The sequence below is a fragment of the Embiotoca jacksoni genome, unplaced genomic scaffold, assembly GCF_022577435.1.
Source record: "Embiotoca jacksoni isolate LCO1_2020_lvr unplaced genomic scaffold, fEmbJac1.0.p SCAF_28, whole genome shotgun sequence".
Taxonomy (NCBI): domain Eukaryota; kingdom Metazoa; phylum Chordata; class Actinopteri; family Embiotocidae; genus Embiotoca; species Embiotoca jacksoni.
This window is the reverse complement of record NW_027185379.1, coordinates 5,273,856-5,289,930: the sequence shown is the minus strand read 5'-3', so window position 1 is coordinate 5,289,930 and position 16,075 is coordinate 5,273,856. Positions and strand designations below refer to the sequence as shown.

General features: G+C 42.4%; 1 protein-coding gene across 1 annotated transcript in view; it reads right to left on the bottom strand.

Annotated features, from left to right (window-relative positions):
* Nucleotides 1-16,075, bottom strand: part of traf4a (tnf receptor-associated factor 4a) — a 39,538-nt gene that overhangs the window by 10,779 nt on the left and 12,684 nt on the right. Inside the window, exon 2 of the mRNA XM_069161336.1 lies at nt 576-627. Within this exon, the coding sequence (XP_069017437.1) occupies nt 576-627 (52 nt within the window). The remainder of the gene's footprint in view (nt 1-575; nt 628-16,075) is intronic.

The following is a 16,075-nucleotide window of genomic DNA, read 5'->3' as shown; positions in this document are numbered from 1 at the left end:
TTTATTTCCATTTTGCAGCACCTGTATGTCAACTTCTTTAATTTTTAACAATGTTATATTTTGAATGCTTCTCACTGGCTTACTGTTTTATTTTGTGTTTTACTTCTAAATTTTTTCAGGTCTTTTAACTATTTTAGCATTTTTACATTCGCAGCTGTACTTTTAGTTTGATGATAATTAGCAAGTGTCAGTGTGATAAAATGCTACACAAAGATGGTGATTACGATTAATATAAAATCTGATTAAAATAAGCATGCGAATATGATACAGCCAAATTTGACATTATACCTGCTAAACATCATCACATTAGCATAGCCATTATGAGCAGGTTACAAAGCTCAGGACGTGGGTTTAAATGAGCTAATTTAAAGATGGCTAATATGGAAAACATGACCTGTGAGCATTGTCACTGTTAGTATTTTAGCATTGGGAAAGTTAGCATTAAGCTGAAAAAAAGAGTCGCTGCCATGATTGCAGACATTTAATCTTGTAATTGTTTACTCCGTTGTCACATTGGCCTTCGGTCTGGGATCAGGAGTGGATCACACTGTGCTGTTTCGGAGTGACAGTCATACCTTGGCATAGTCTAATGGCAGCTGATCCTCTGGACACTTGAAGACGCCCTCACTGCAACAAAAAAAAAAAAAACAGAAGAGTTTTGTTATTATTTTGAGTCACAGGACAAACAAGTTTAGAAGCATCTCAACAAGAACAATGAGGCATTTTTAGATCCCACTGAGCGAGATGACCGACTCGGACTTTCAACCCCGTCTAAAAGGCTCTTCTCTGACAGTCTGTGCGAGCAGCGCTGCGATGCCCTGAGTTTTAAACTGTCTCTTCAAACTCTCTCTTAATCTGAGAAGTTGTCTGACTCATCACGCTGTATGACGTACAAACACGCACTCGCGTGCACGACGGAGTCAGATCCGTGAGCCACTTTAACTGACATTGGGCTCTTTTATCCTCAGAGGATACGTCTGCACAGATTTATATTACTGCAGCGGATAAAACTACGAGCTGAAGTCAGGTTCAAAGCGTAGAGTGGTTAATTTTCTTGCCCTCGTATCGCAGCCTAGATAACAAGGTGCTTGTTTCAACAGGCTTCTATTTTCCTCAGAATAAAGCAGAGCAAACACCGCCTCCATGCTCGAGGCTCTTCCTCAGGGAAAAGACGATTTGCTGATCTGCCAGTGCAAGTTTTTATTCTTTTACACACTTTTCCCCTGTAGTGGTTAAACCCAAAATAAAACGTGAACTCTTGTTTTACTGCAGGCTCCCCCCCTTGCAGTTTTTGTGGCGCCATCAGCAGCCCATTTTAGGGGCCAGATGAGCGAGTGCCACAGCTCGTTAGGGCAGCCTTCTCCCGACGTCCCAACCCTGACGTCGTCATGAAATATTCACACTTGTAAACAATGGAGGCAGCAGCCACTTGAGGTGAGCTGCTGCACAACATCGAGGCTCCCAGCTGCACACAAACGCATCCAGACACACACTTATAAATTTTTTTTTTAAAAAACCCACAGAAAAAGGCAATCAGTGGCTTATCTCCGGAGACGTCAGCCGTGTTACGATCGTCTGGAGCCTCCCTGCTGTGTCTGGATCACACATGCTCTCATCAGACTGGAGGGTGTTTTGTTCAGAAGTCATAGCCCTGAGGCTTGATCTGACCCCCTGTGAAAAGATGCCTCTCATGACCCCCCACTATGCCTAAATCATGTTTAAACTAATTAAGGGACAACAGCGCACAAACAGTAAGTCCTTATGTCTTTTAGTGCTTTAATTTGGTTCTCAATGTCACCTGACTGCATCTCCCGGAGGCACAGGGACATGTGACAGGACGGGAGTGCATGTGCAAATTCACCCCGTCTACCCAGCTGCACACAGTGAGCTGAGAGGGGGATGGGAGCAGAGGTTAGGCCTGAGAGCCAGGGAGGGTTAATGAAACGGGAGGGGGTGGAGGGGGGGGGGGGTTAATGCATGACGAGACAGCAGTAATTCTCCTCCATTAGGGTCACTGTGTCAGCAGCGAGCTGGAGACCAATTAACAAGCCACAATGAACAGTAAAACGGGGTCAATCGATTAGAGGCTGGGCGAGCCGAGTCAGCATCTCGCGTGGTGGGGACATCATTTACAGTGCTCATCGTCATCACCGAGACATCGGTCCCACAAACGTAAAGCAAGAGGAGATGGGAAGCGACAGTATCTCCGCTCTGCACAGGGGGTCTGCAGGCTCGGGCACGGGGACAGCCAGAGGCCCCGTCCAGCTCGGGCCCCGCATCTGACACACAGAGAGGCAGACAGGCGAAAAGAGCCTAGTCACAGACTGTCAGGATAATTCCTCTCCCGGTCGCAGAGAAGCTCCCGCAGCCATACATTCATGTGTTCGGGCCCCACTTGTGATAATACCGCTCGACTCTCTCGGCCGTTCGCGAGTCGTCCTCGCTGACGCTTTGTGACAGCACATTAGCAGTGAAAGGTAGAGCCGACGCGTAACGCAGCTCCGCTTCGATTCCATCCATCTTCTCGGCCCAACAATTTCAACAAGGGAAGACTTTCTAAAAGAGACCAATGCATTACCGATTTATTGCTGTGTTTTTTTTGTTTTGTTAAATATTTTATCTAAAAAGTGTAAAAATGCTCTGACAGACTCCGGGATCCCAGTCGGAAAAAAAAAAAAAATCCAACGTAGATATTCACTTTTCAATCATTAAGATATGCAGTAAAATATTCATTATTTAAAAAGCTGGGTCCAGTAAGTGTTTCTTTATTTTTAGCTACACTAATGAGAGCTCTAAATGAGCAAAGTTACCATGCTCAGGCTCTACATTTAGGCAAAAATGTTCAACATTATACTAAACATCAGCATATTGCTACTATCATTATGAGCACATGAACATGCTGGTGCCGTTACAACATTACAACAAAAAAACAAAAGCACAAAGTAAACCCCGATAGAGCTGCTGGTGGGACTCTAATCTCTAATCTCACAGTCGTTGTGAGCCTGTTAGCATTTAGCTTAAAGTTAACCATCACGATCTGCTGCCAAGGCCGTAGACTACAACGGAAATTTGTTTTGCTGTTTGGCGAAATAAATGACTGATTGACTAGACATGGTTTCCAATTCATTTTATTGGAATATACTAACTGATTGATTATTTTCTTACTGCTGCTATTTTATTTTATAAACCGAATGTTATATAGGAGATATGTTTATCTCCAAATTTGGAAGATCAGTCAAATAGATTCACCTGTTATGCAACAGAGGTCTTTAAGTTCGTTATAGGTAGATGCCATACAAGCTGTACCACCGTCCCACATTGTGCACGTTACAGGCTATTACAGCATATTTATCTTGATCTTTTTTTGAAATGTTCCAATTGTGAAAATCTGATGTCATGACAGCCCTATTGTACACATAATATCAATAGGAATTCATTGTTGGCTACAACCCTAACGTAGTCACTGCTGCGGTTACAAAAAAAGCCCAAAAGGAAAGCTTGTTTGTGTACATCCCTGCGAGTGGGGACTTGCACCTCACACACCTCTTTTAAAACGAATGTTTGTGTGTAACGGCTCTCTGAAGAGTCCATAAACAACCAGGGTGAGATACTGAACCACGTTTCAGTGTCGTGTCGGGACGTCACAGGGGAGCAGCTTAACACCGGACCACATACAGTATAATACAATCACCTCATTAAAATTTCATCTCCTCCTTCTGTCTGTTCGCCTGCTCAGCTGCAAAGATGCTCGTGTTTAAATCCACCACCACACATGATCCCATTGCGTTAGCGTGCAGAAAACACATTCCTCCCCTCTGCAGGTGAAACGCACCCCCACCCCACCCCATCCCACCCCTCACCCCCAGTCTGACGCATCACCGCCTCGGACCCGCACTCCCTCAATCCCTCCCCCACTCTAATTGCCCTCTCTCTTCCCTGTCCTCAAATCTTCTTCTCAGGCACAGATTAAACAGCCGTCCATTCAGCCAGCCGATACCAGGAGGACAGCCGTCACAACATGCTTCGTCACTCTGATCACAACTCCTGACGGGCAGACGGTGAGAAGTACAAATCCCTCGGGTTTAATCTCGCAGAGCGGAGGGGTGTTTTTTTTTTTTTTTTTTTTTTTAGGCGACAGCGACCGGCCTGCAGGCCACACAGAGAGAGAGAGAGAGAGAGAGAGAGAGAGAGAGAGAGAGTGGACATGTTGGTGACAGCCGGCCTCACAAACCAGGGCTGCCGAGTAACCTTGAAACCTGCTCTGTGTTGACTAACAGAGACTCCTAAACAAACCCCTCTGTGTTTGTCGTAGTGGCGGGCCGGGCTGTCGAGAAGCACTGAACAAACTCAATCAAAAGCATGAGAGCTTGGGAAAGTTCAAGTCTGTGGCACACCTACAATCTAAACCGACATCTGTCGTTGACTCTGAGAGCATCGGGAGCCTCGACTGAACCCTCCCCGCCCATCCCCACCCTGGAGTCACTGACAATTACATTCATCCTCGTGCTAAACGCTTTTGTCTTTTCAAGTTATGACCAGGCTTAACTTTATATACACAAACAAAACCTTCAATTCCACCAGGGCCCTTTGTGAAGGCTTTGGGTCTCAGGGCTGAAACCAAACTCTCTCCGTTTCCCCGCAGGAAGTTGGGAGAAAACAGGACTTTTGTTTTATCTAATATACAGTTACTATAATCCCCCAAATCCATCTGGTTTTGGGTTTATGTGAGTGAGAAGTAAAAAATTCCTTGATCTTAGCCTTCCATTTGGAACAATAATGGGTGCAGATTCAAGAGACGTTATAAAGTGTGTGACTGTTCAACAGAGTTTTACAGTGCTATCTTATGGTTACACTCCAGCTAAACTGACTGATGCATTCAGCGGCTGCTTTTCCTTGATTTGCATTACGAGTTTACATTTTTATATTTTTACGTTTTGAACCATTGTTTGGACAAAAAAAAGGCAGTTATTTTGAGCTGTAGAAAGTTCCTCACTGGCATTTACAGGATTTTCTGCGAGTTAAGGAATGGTTCATCTATCACGAGGTTGCTTTTATTGAACTCTTACAGATTCCCAAGACCCCAGTCAAACACAATGATCCTAAATATACTGTTTAAATGATTAAAATCCATTTGAAAAGTTGGGCTCAGTGAATGTTTGCTTTTTTTTGGCCACACTACTGACCATGCTTACTTGCAATCAAGTCAAAATGTGAACCATGCCTGCTAAACATGACGCATGTTAGTATGCTGTGGCTCTACACACGTCAATGCTAAACTAATCTGGCAAACATGGTCGACATTAGCATATTAGCATTATTATCATGAGAAAATGAGCTGATATTAGTATTTAGCTTAAAGTAAGCCCCCCCAAAAAAGCAGTTACTGGATTTTTTTTTTTTTTTAGTATCACGGTGTTTCACAGACCAAACTTTATATTGATTAATACAAACAATTATATACAGAATAATTAATAAGATGTATTTCTACATTTCTTCTTTCTTCCATGACTTTGTTCTTTATTAATTAGTCTGCTTAAATGTGAGCTATAACATTAGCTAATGAGCTTTAGAGTGGCTGTTTGGCAGATTTGGACACCCTCTGAGAGCCAGTAGTCTTTATATGAGTATGTAGTGGTGGACAACACCATAGTTTGACCAACTATCCTATTACACAGCTCACATAGAAGTCCCTCCACGATGGGCTGACTGTCCACGACAGGCTCACTTTCACACTTGACTTAACTAAGTGATGTCAAACTTAAAGGTATAAATGCTGACTGAACGTAACTATGTGAAGAGATTTAGACCCAGTGTCCCAATTCCACCCTACAGTATTATTTTAATACTTCATGAGGTGTTATGTAATCTGTGCTAATACTCAATGTTGAAGTATGTATTGTATATTTCTACATAAACTGGCATTGAGTGTAGAAGAAGTCGGCGTAAATTATGACATTGACTACCACTTGAATTATGGAAACTTCTCAGAGAAAGCTAAATGTTTTTTTCCAAAGATTTAACCGTTTATTTGAATGTTTTTGCAGCTCTCTCTGAAGCCGTCTGACCACAAACCACAATTTAGTTTTGAGGAGGAACTTACAGGCATAATTTCTGCTGTAGCAGCAATTTGGGACAATAGGGACAAATGCGCACTTAAAAATAAAGCATATTTAAAGCTTATGTCGACATTTTTCTTCACACCACAGACTTCAAAGTTAGAATTAGTATTGTGATTGTGGCAGCCCAAAGTTGTAAAGCTTTGCTAGCGGCCCCTATAGATACGTCCTGCCTCTCGCCCTCATGACGAGCTGTACTCACACTGTGTCACCTGACTAAACTGGAGTGACGGCGGTGGAGCTGGTTTTTTTTCCACCTGTGAAACCTGATAGACTCCACCCACGCCTCATGTGGCTTTCAGCCAAGCTCTCTGCAGCCCTCTCATTTGTCTGAAAAAGGAGGAGCAGCTCCTACTTTCACAGAAGGTGATGACACACCCGTCCACAGGTGGATGGACAGCTCCTCTTCAGGCGCCGTGTGTGGGACGTCCACACAGCATGATGCTGTGACAGCTGCTTGTGTGGGATATAATGCCTACAATATAAGCTGTCCACAGCTGTGGTTTTCTGGAGATTATACTCTGCCACGTTACTAAACGACAGATGAAGACGACAGTCAGCAGATTAATCATCTCTAAAGATAATCAATAGATTCTTCCCTGGTTTTTGCAGTTCTAACATCTGACACAAACAGCAGATTGAGAATATTATGGTTAGTTGTTGAAGTGGTGAAATAATACATAACTGGAAGTGGTTGCTATAGATGTCATCCTCTTACTATCATAACCAGGCCCGGATACCTTTAGAAACTTTCCCTGTAAACAGACGCGAGCCAGATGTCTTGCAGGATCAGAGTCTTATTTCTGTATCACATATTATTGTGCCGTTAAGCAGTGGATACTTTAATCCTCAGAAAAGCATCCTCTTTTCTACTTCATAACACTGTTATGTCCTCTGACCTTCTGTGGATTTTACAGACGTTATATGTGTGTTTAATCATGTCCCCATCCGCTCTCTCCTTACTTTGTGAAGTACACATTTTATCTTTAATCACTGACCATTTTTCACCAAACACAGGAGTCATCTGATGAATATTAGTCCAGTGAAATTTAGTGTTTCAGTACTTTGGAGGAGTCATCAGACAGTCAGTAAATTTCAGTTAAATAGAGTTTCTTTATCGTGGTGTATCATCGTAAAAAGCCAAGAAGATTCGGACTAGATTCTTAAAAGGCTGTTAATTCTAGTTTGGTGCAAACATGACCTTATTTTTTTACAGTAGGTTTTTTGACAGGAGCCTGTTTGTTGTGTTTGGTGGGAGCATGAAGTGCACGCTCGTCTAAAATATGACACCTGTAAAATCTTATCCGACTTCCTCTGCAGGTCACTAACAGCCACTGGCAGTTGTTTCATATGAAGTAACAATGGCTGACAGTTTGCAGGTCATGGTCATCAGCAAGGGAGAAATAAATTACATCTGACTCAGCATCAGACAACCCGAAAAAGACAGGCGGAAAATTAATCCATTTTTAGTGATTCATATTCATGTAAATTAAACTTTTGTTGTAGTTTAAGCTCTCGAATTTCATGCTTCCTTATCCAGAAAAAGACTATTTCTGTTGTGTTGCTTTGCCAAACCAGGAAAAATGATGCAAGTGGAAGAAAGGCACTACTACGGGAGAAAGAGTATGTGTGGGTGGATGTCTGGCCTCCTTCCCTGGCTTCATCTCCTGCGCCCCATGTAACACACTCACTGAGACCAAATGTGGACCAAGATAGAAAAAAACATTTAAAAGGATGGTTTTACTATGAGCTACACCGGCAGCACCGACAAAAATCTGAACAAAAGACAGTACTTTTTGATGCCACTGGGATTTAGTTTCGTGCCTACGCAGAGATAATTTTCTGACCACAGAAACACTGAAGACCAAGACATCTGAGGCCATCCCTGCTCATGCCGTCATCGCTTATGTAATGATATTCATTTCTCCGTGCAGCTCACCTCACCGTGCTGACATTTGTGAGCACAAACCATCTGAGCGAGTTCACACAGCTATAAAGCGTCCAAAGGTTAACAAAATCTCAGTTTGTTTTCCTTAAATGTCAGCTTTGCAGCAGCAAAGGCAACAGATAAAAAAATAAAATTTACTGCCCCAGCTTATTTGACTTCTAATCCAAAAACAACACAATATTTTCTGGTGTTGTCCTTTAAATTTCTTCAGTATCGCAAGAGATTGCTTATTTTTTGCTTTGTATCTGGGCAAAAAAGATAATCTTATGGCACAGGATGCTTCTCTTTAAAATAATTGTGGGTGCTACCAAAGCCATTATTCAAAACACTGGAAAAAAATTGACCATGTAAACACATGTGGACATGTAGGATGGAACATACGTCAAATACCTTTTTCCTGCACACATATTGTGTTGCCAATGACAATCTGCACGTTTACTCTGAATTATCTACAGAAATAACAACAAATTACATTCAAGGCTGTTATTGTTGTTTTTTTCCTAAAAAGACAAATAACAAACAGATCAACTAAAACTGTAAATAGTTGAACTTTTGATGAACATATTTTACAATGAATATTGTAATGTGCCTATTAATATTGTGCAATTCCATTGATAAGCCTGCATTTATACATAATAAATTAACAGAATAACTATACGTTATGTTTTAAATATTTGGTTTATGCTCTTCTTTTGAAAACACACCTACATCTTCCGGACAGAAATATTCAGTTGCTTGATTGTAAAAGTAGCACAGAGAAGCTCGAGTGGTGAAATCTGACAGTTCGTTTGAATTTGTGTGCAATTAGATGAGCATTACTCATCATGTTGCCAGAGGCGCAGCTTAAACGCACGGCCGTGATAGCAAACCGTGAAGGAAAAGCCACCTGCCGGAGGCCAAGCTGGCTACAGAAAGCAAGCAAGAGGAAGGAAGGAAGGATGACTGGATGAATATGGAGGGTCAGAGGGAGGAGGAGGAGCAGCCATCTGCAGGCTGAAGAAAAGCTTGTGTGATGCTATAATCCATCTTTAAGTGTGTGTGAGGAAGGGGAGACGGCGCTCACAAGTAGTTATAATCTCTTTGCACTGTCTCCCACCCATCAGTGCGATCGGGCTTCGACATGGAGGGCAGGGTTAGAACAGGAAATACTAATCCAACGCCTCCACTTTGTTTCTGCTGACTTTATAGATTTATAGCCATCACAAACTTCCTCCTGACTCATACCTGAGATATAACTAAATCGGAGACAGTTAAACGCTGTGGTAAATATGACGCTCTCTGTACAATTAAACTAAACATACAATGCTTTTACATATTAACTGATGAGTTTTCGAGGTGCTGGTTGAATCTTGTTAACTTTAAACTGAGCCACGTCAGCTGTTCCCCCCGTTTACAGTCTTTGTGCTACGGGCTGTAGCTTTAGGACTTGAGGTCTACGTTTTAACTCCCACCTGTGATATGATGAGCTTTGGGAACCGCACGCACATATCACATTTCTTGACAAGAGTTAGATGAGAAGATTAATAGGCTACATCTCTTTCGTCTGTAGCGGCTTTTAGCTTAGCTTAGTTTAAGACTGGGAACAGTTTGCCTGCATAAAATGAAATAAAATGTCAATTTGTGTACCAAAGAAACAAAATAGACATTATCATCATTTTAATTTTATGAGATTTGGAGGTGTTTTGCGAACTACAGATATTAACACTGGCTACCTGGGATATTATGAGATTAAAGATATAGTTTGACCTTTTGGGAAACATACGTTTGCGTTCTTTTCAAAAGGAACATATCAATACTTATTTATTTTCTGTTGCAACTGGTTAGCTTAGCTGAGCTCAAGGACTGGAAACAACAAGCATGTCAGAAAACCCTCCTAAACTTTTTATTCGGTGGTGTTTACACCTAAATGTTTGTATGGATAAAACAAAATAGACATGTCATTTAAATAAGTGAGACTTGGTGGTTTGCTGGCTTCACACAAAGCCAGACAAGCGATTTCCCCCCTCTGTTACCTCCATGATCTTTGTGCTAAGCTAAACAGTTGCTGGCTTTTGCCTTCAATTTATGGTACAGGCATGAGTGGTGTAAATCTTCTCATCTAAGTCCTGATGAGGAAGCCAATATTTCCTGATGCTTAGCTACTCCTCTAAAATGCTCAAAATCCCATAAACTTCAGTCTCAGTGATGCAGTTTCAGACTTGCACGGGTTGTTTTTATACAAGGCCTGGCAGGCAATCCAACATATAAAGCAAAAAAAATATAATAGATTGCTGTAGGATCTTTTGTTTTCCTGTTCAATTTCATCCCCCAGATTATACACCGTTTGCAAGAAGTACAGGAAAATCAATCCACTTTCATTAACTACTGCTGATGGTGGTGCAGGGTGGGGGGGTTGGGAGAAATCCCATCAATTGCACCGGGAGCTGAGCTCATGCATGTGAGTGCAGTCACCCTCACCCACGCAGCGCACAGCAAAAAAAAAAAGAAAAGAAAAAAAAAAGGAAAAGAAAGAAAAAGACCACCACAACGGAGGCATGCCCACACAAACGAGGGCCCGCACTGCGTACATGAAAGGAAAGGAGAGCCTGAAAGGAGACGCTTTACGTTTGATCTGGTTGAAGGTGGTTTGTGGAGGGGCGGGGTGGGTGGAGGACTGCATCTGTATATCAAATGAAAAGTCCTGAGCTTAAACACGTGAGAAGGACCTACTGATCTGTGAAGAGGTGCTAAAAGCTGCCGTCGAGGGTGCAGTAGGTGCCAAACACCTCACTCTCCACTTTACTGCCCACTGTCACACATTTGTGAAGATTCACATGCTGCGAAAGACCATAGAGATGAAACTGTTATCCAGCAACAAATGGAAGCAATTACATTCTACAAATTTCTCCAGACACGTGTGAAATTTAGCTGCTTTAATCGCAGATGGCGTGGCTAAGTTTAGCTCAGTCTTGAAGGGCAGATTCCTGCTTAAAAGAGCGTTCTTCAGCGCCTTCGTTGGAGGAGCCGCGGCGCTACCACACTCATCTCGTGAAACGCCCGCGTTGGACAGGAGGGCTTCCAGATTGCCAAGGCATTGCCTGGCCTATTGAAAGGGGAGCAGCCTGCCAACTGTATGCATATGGCGTTGGAGAGACAGTACCAGACAGAGTCGCCTAATTTTTCCTTCAAACACCATTAATAAATCATCTATTGGATTCACAATCATCAAGCACAGCATGAAATCGCAGCACGAATGCAGATTAAGTGTGGAAGCTGCAGCGTGCTTCGAGCTATTGTACAAGCTGTCTGTCAAAATAAGAGAGAAGGGATGCTGTGCATTTTCAATCAGTATATGAACTCTGCAATAATAATGTGTGTTACTCAGAAACACACACTGTGACCTTTCAGTTCTAAATATGCACAATTTTCATAACCACGAAGTTTGACATTTTGGGAAACATGCTTGTAGGCAAATAAATATCACTCCTTTTATCATCGCTGTAAACTGTAAAAATACAAATTACCAACACATTTTCACATTTTCGATAGTCCTGGAATTAATCATGTGCACCAAACACTTCAGTCAGAGAACATAATCAAATCTCAGCTTAGAACTGCATGATTCAAATTTTGTAAAAAAAAATGTTCTGCTTCTCGGTGCAAACGTGAAGCCTCGAATGAATCGTCCGACCTGTCAAAAAAAAAAATCATTGCATTTTTAACTGAACTGCAGGCTGGAGGTCAGAGGAGGCAGGACGGAGAGTACAGAGGGAGAGACTGTAAAAATGTAAATAGTTCAATATGTACAGCATGTGGAGCCACATTTTTTCCAAATATTGATTGGATTTGTGGGCACGTCAAAAAATGTGTATACGAGACTTCAGTTTTTTTAAATTTGTCTAAAAATGAATTAGGAAAGAAATTCAACTTTCCTTTTTTTCTTTTATGATTTATGATATCATGACTTTTTGTAATGCTAATTAAACAAACCAGCACCTGGTGTGGCTTCACATGTAAATAAATAGTTCAATATTTTACACGTGTCTGTTAAATGTGGCTGAAGCAAGAGACTGAAAGGCTGAAAACAGGGAGACAACAGCTTGGCTAGTTTTGTTTCCAAACACAGCTAAAGCTCTCTAATTAACCACTTTATATCTTGTTTGTTTAATCCACACAAAAGTCACTGCACAGAGCCAAGCCTGCTTCCTGTAAAACGAGCCGCTCGCTGTAACGTTTGCTTCATATTAAGCCAAAGTGGGATCAATCTTCTCTCTGCGACTTATTTCTGTAAGTTTCAGAAACGATTTCAGATCTTCTTACGAACGTCTGACTGAGCTCACATATTGCTGATGGTCAGAATATCTGACAGATGGTTGACAGCGAGGTTACGAGGTTAATGCTCACTAAATCCGCAGATAAGCATATTTCTGCATCAAAAAACATTTCACTTTGAACACACTTTCTCTGATTAGTTAGGATACGAGATGTGAAATCAGCCCTTCACATAAATAGTGGATTAACTCGAGATTTAAATGCCAGGACAGTTCCTGCCCCAGCGTCGAGAGGGGAGGTGCAATCCTGAAATAAGAAACCCTCCATCAGCCACGACTGGACCGAGAGTTAATGGAGCGTCTCTGCTTTCCTCCCTCACAGTAACACAGATTAAATCCCACAAGGCATTTGTGTTTAAAAACCATTCAAATAAAAAATGGATGTTACATACAGAGGTTTCATGCTTCTTTAACCAATTAAGACGACATGATGAGGTCAGCACAGAGTGAGATAATTAAAGCCTTTGCCTAAATGAAGCGGTGTGGATTTCAGCATGAATTAAGCATCAAAATGTATTTTCCAATTTTTTTTTTTTTTAAATCTGAACTCCTGTGGAAGACTGAAGAGGAATATGCTAGTGAGTTGACCGCCGGCCCTAACAGCACATTATTCCTGCGTAACAACCTCCTTTCTCTCTCCGGTGGGTTTTGTTTTATGAGTTTGACAACCGCCAAGATCAGTTTCACCCAGACAAGAAGCCAAGAGGGACAGTTTAGCTTTAAAGAGAATTTACTCCACGTTTGGCCACCAGAGGCACGACATCAATCAGCAGCCACTTAGAGCTAAAGTTTCACTACTTAGCACCTACAGCCACATGAACTCATGGCAGCAGAGGAAGGGAGGACGAGCTGCTGATTCGCACGCTCTAATCATAAATAACGTTTTATAGCGATTCATGAGAGTTCGCTGCTTTATGGAGTCGACGCTCAGTGCCAAAGCCCACAACAGACAAAGCACTTTTTAATGCACACAGACACCCCCCACCCCCACCCCCTCACTCCCCCACCCCCGCCACACCACCCCGAAGGAGAGAGCCTTGGAGAAACACAGCTCTCATCACCCTTCAATTAAAACTATTCTTTCACTGCACGCTGGCCGACGCTCCTTTGAAATTATGTGGAGCAAAGTGAACTGTAAATGAAATGAGAGGGGAAAAAAAACAACAACGCGGTGTCCGCAGCCAGACTGGAACGAACACACAAATGATCAACGAGCAGATTATTTCGTTTAAATTCTGCAATCCAGTCTCCTGCAAGCGACGGCACAGGTGGGCAAGCGTGGCTAATCCCTCCGACCAGCAGCAACTCGGGGACAACGGATCGTTTAATTGACCTGCAACTGTTCACTCTGCGCACCGGAAGAGGAAATGAAACGCAACAACCGGCAATCACAACAACAATGCAGCTGTTTTACGTGATTCAGGCTTGGTAGATAGTAAAACATGGGTTTAAATTATGATTCATTATGCGTATGTCCGTTTCCATCAAAATGTCCAGAATGAAGTTGAAATTATACTTCCAAATTAAAGTTTCATTTTTTTTTTTTTTTTTTTACTTTTGAGAATATATCAAACTACTTGCTTTGCGCATATGATCCTATAAGATGTAGACGAACTCATGCAAATGTACTTCAGAATCAGTTTTAGTAACAAGGAAATGATGTCTCTTTCCGCGCATGAACACAGTTCAGTAATCAGTGTTAGGACTTTGAATAGATTGGGCCGAAACTTGCGTCTGTTCAGAAGGAGAAACCACACACTTGGAGGAAGTGGCCACATTGCGTGCAATATACAGAGGATATGTTGTATGCAATAAATAATAAAACAGGGTGTGGAGCTCAGGTAAGCGTGACGTCTAAGGAACAGGCATCACCACAACAGAGGTCCCAACACGCTTCCTTTGCTACTCACCATTTTGACTTTATTCTCAACATTTTGACTTCATTTCCAACATGTGTCTGTCTGTCGACATTTCCACTTTATTGTCGAAAATCTTAAAACAAATGTCCTCCTTTAATTTTTTTTTCTTCATGTGCATCTAATACTACTATTTATGCACATTCACTATTATGTGCTTTACAAAAACCTCGTTGCTCCCCCTTCTCGTGATTTAATAAGTGTGTAAACTTTGATGCACTCTCGTGTTTACATGAAAGCAGAGGTTGGAAACGTGCATCAACTTGCATTTTCTTTTGCCAGTTACACTTAATGTGGAACAGAGCGCTGACTTGCATAAAGAAAAAGATCATCCAGTATTATCTCCTCTGTGCAGCTCAACTTGATGCCCTGCGATCGCTGATAACACCAGAGAGAGCTGCTGCAGCTGTCTTTTCCTTCCTGTCCTTCGTAGATACTCAACATGTACAAAGACAGACACACACACACACACACACCCACACACGCGCGCACACACACACACACACACACACACACACACACACACACACACACACACACACACCTCTCAAGCTGACCTGCTATGTACGAGCGAGATAGCAGGTGTGGGTAAACCATTATCAGCTTTGCTGTGTGAAGAAGTTATTTTGATCCGATCCCACACCTTTGGAAAATGTGAACATCCAGTAATTAGCCAGAGACGGCGGAGTTCATTCCTAAAAAGGGATCATTCAAACATAAAGCAGCTTTTATGAGGAGACACAATGTCTCCACTTCACTGACTAAATGCTGAGGAATCAATAAGCACATTTGTATTTTGGATAGCATGAAGTTTGCCGCAGAGGCTCTGAGCTCACAGCGAACTGAAGACGATGCAGACTACAGACATGATAGCGATTTGGATTTTCCCCCGTCAGAGTGTGTGACCTGCCTCGCTGTGATTCACCGTTATCACAGAAGCAGAGAGCGGGAGGCGCCGCAGTGAGTCTGATGTGTCGTGAGCATCTCGTGTTTCTCTCGGGCAAAAGAAAAAGAAAAAAAAACTTTTCCCTCTCAGCCTCGGCTTAACTTTCACCTTCAAAACCTGATGGCTCACTTTCCCCGCAGCTATCCGAGAAGAAAACAGCGTTACATAATGTTAATGTCTGTTTCTGGCTCATTTAAATTCCCATTGAAATGTGAGCAGAAAAGCTTCTTTCCCTGATTTGTCAGTAAGCTGATTCAGGCCTCTGAGGTGTACAGTGACAATTTTAGGCCCTGTGCTTTTGTGTCCATGGTAACTGGGAAGGTGAGGGCTTTGTAGGTGTGTGTGTGCAGCTGACATTGAACACACACAGATACATGGACTCATTCACAAGAATTAAACAATCCCTGCTCACCGCACCTTTTATCAGCGGCTGTAATCACACCCCTGATGTGATGTGGCTCCTGAGTTCCCTTATCGGTCTCAGTCTGTGATGACTACATGTAGATCAGCTCCGAAACAACACATACGCCCTCCTGTGAGTGACTGCGAACCGGCAACGAGCTCTGCCTCCTGCATTCGTCCACTTCTCTGCTTTGTGGATGCAGTTTCTTTGTTCGGCGAGGCGGGGTGCCGACGTCAAATCGCCTCCTTTGTCTCAAAGTGCCTCGGCTGCATTGTTCGTGTAGCATGAAGTCTTCGACCTGCCTCTGTTGCCGGGAGCAACAATGAGATAAATGACAAGATTTTTCAATCGGTGCATAAAGGATCAGGAGGAGAGAAAAAGGATTCAAGAAATATGGAAGAATTAGCAACAGATAAGAGATGTCACCCAGTCATCT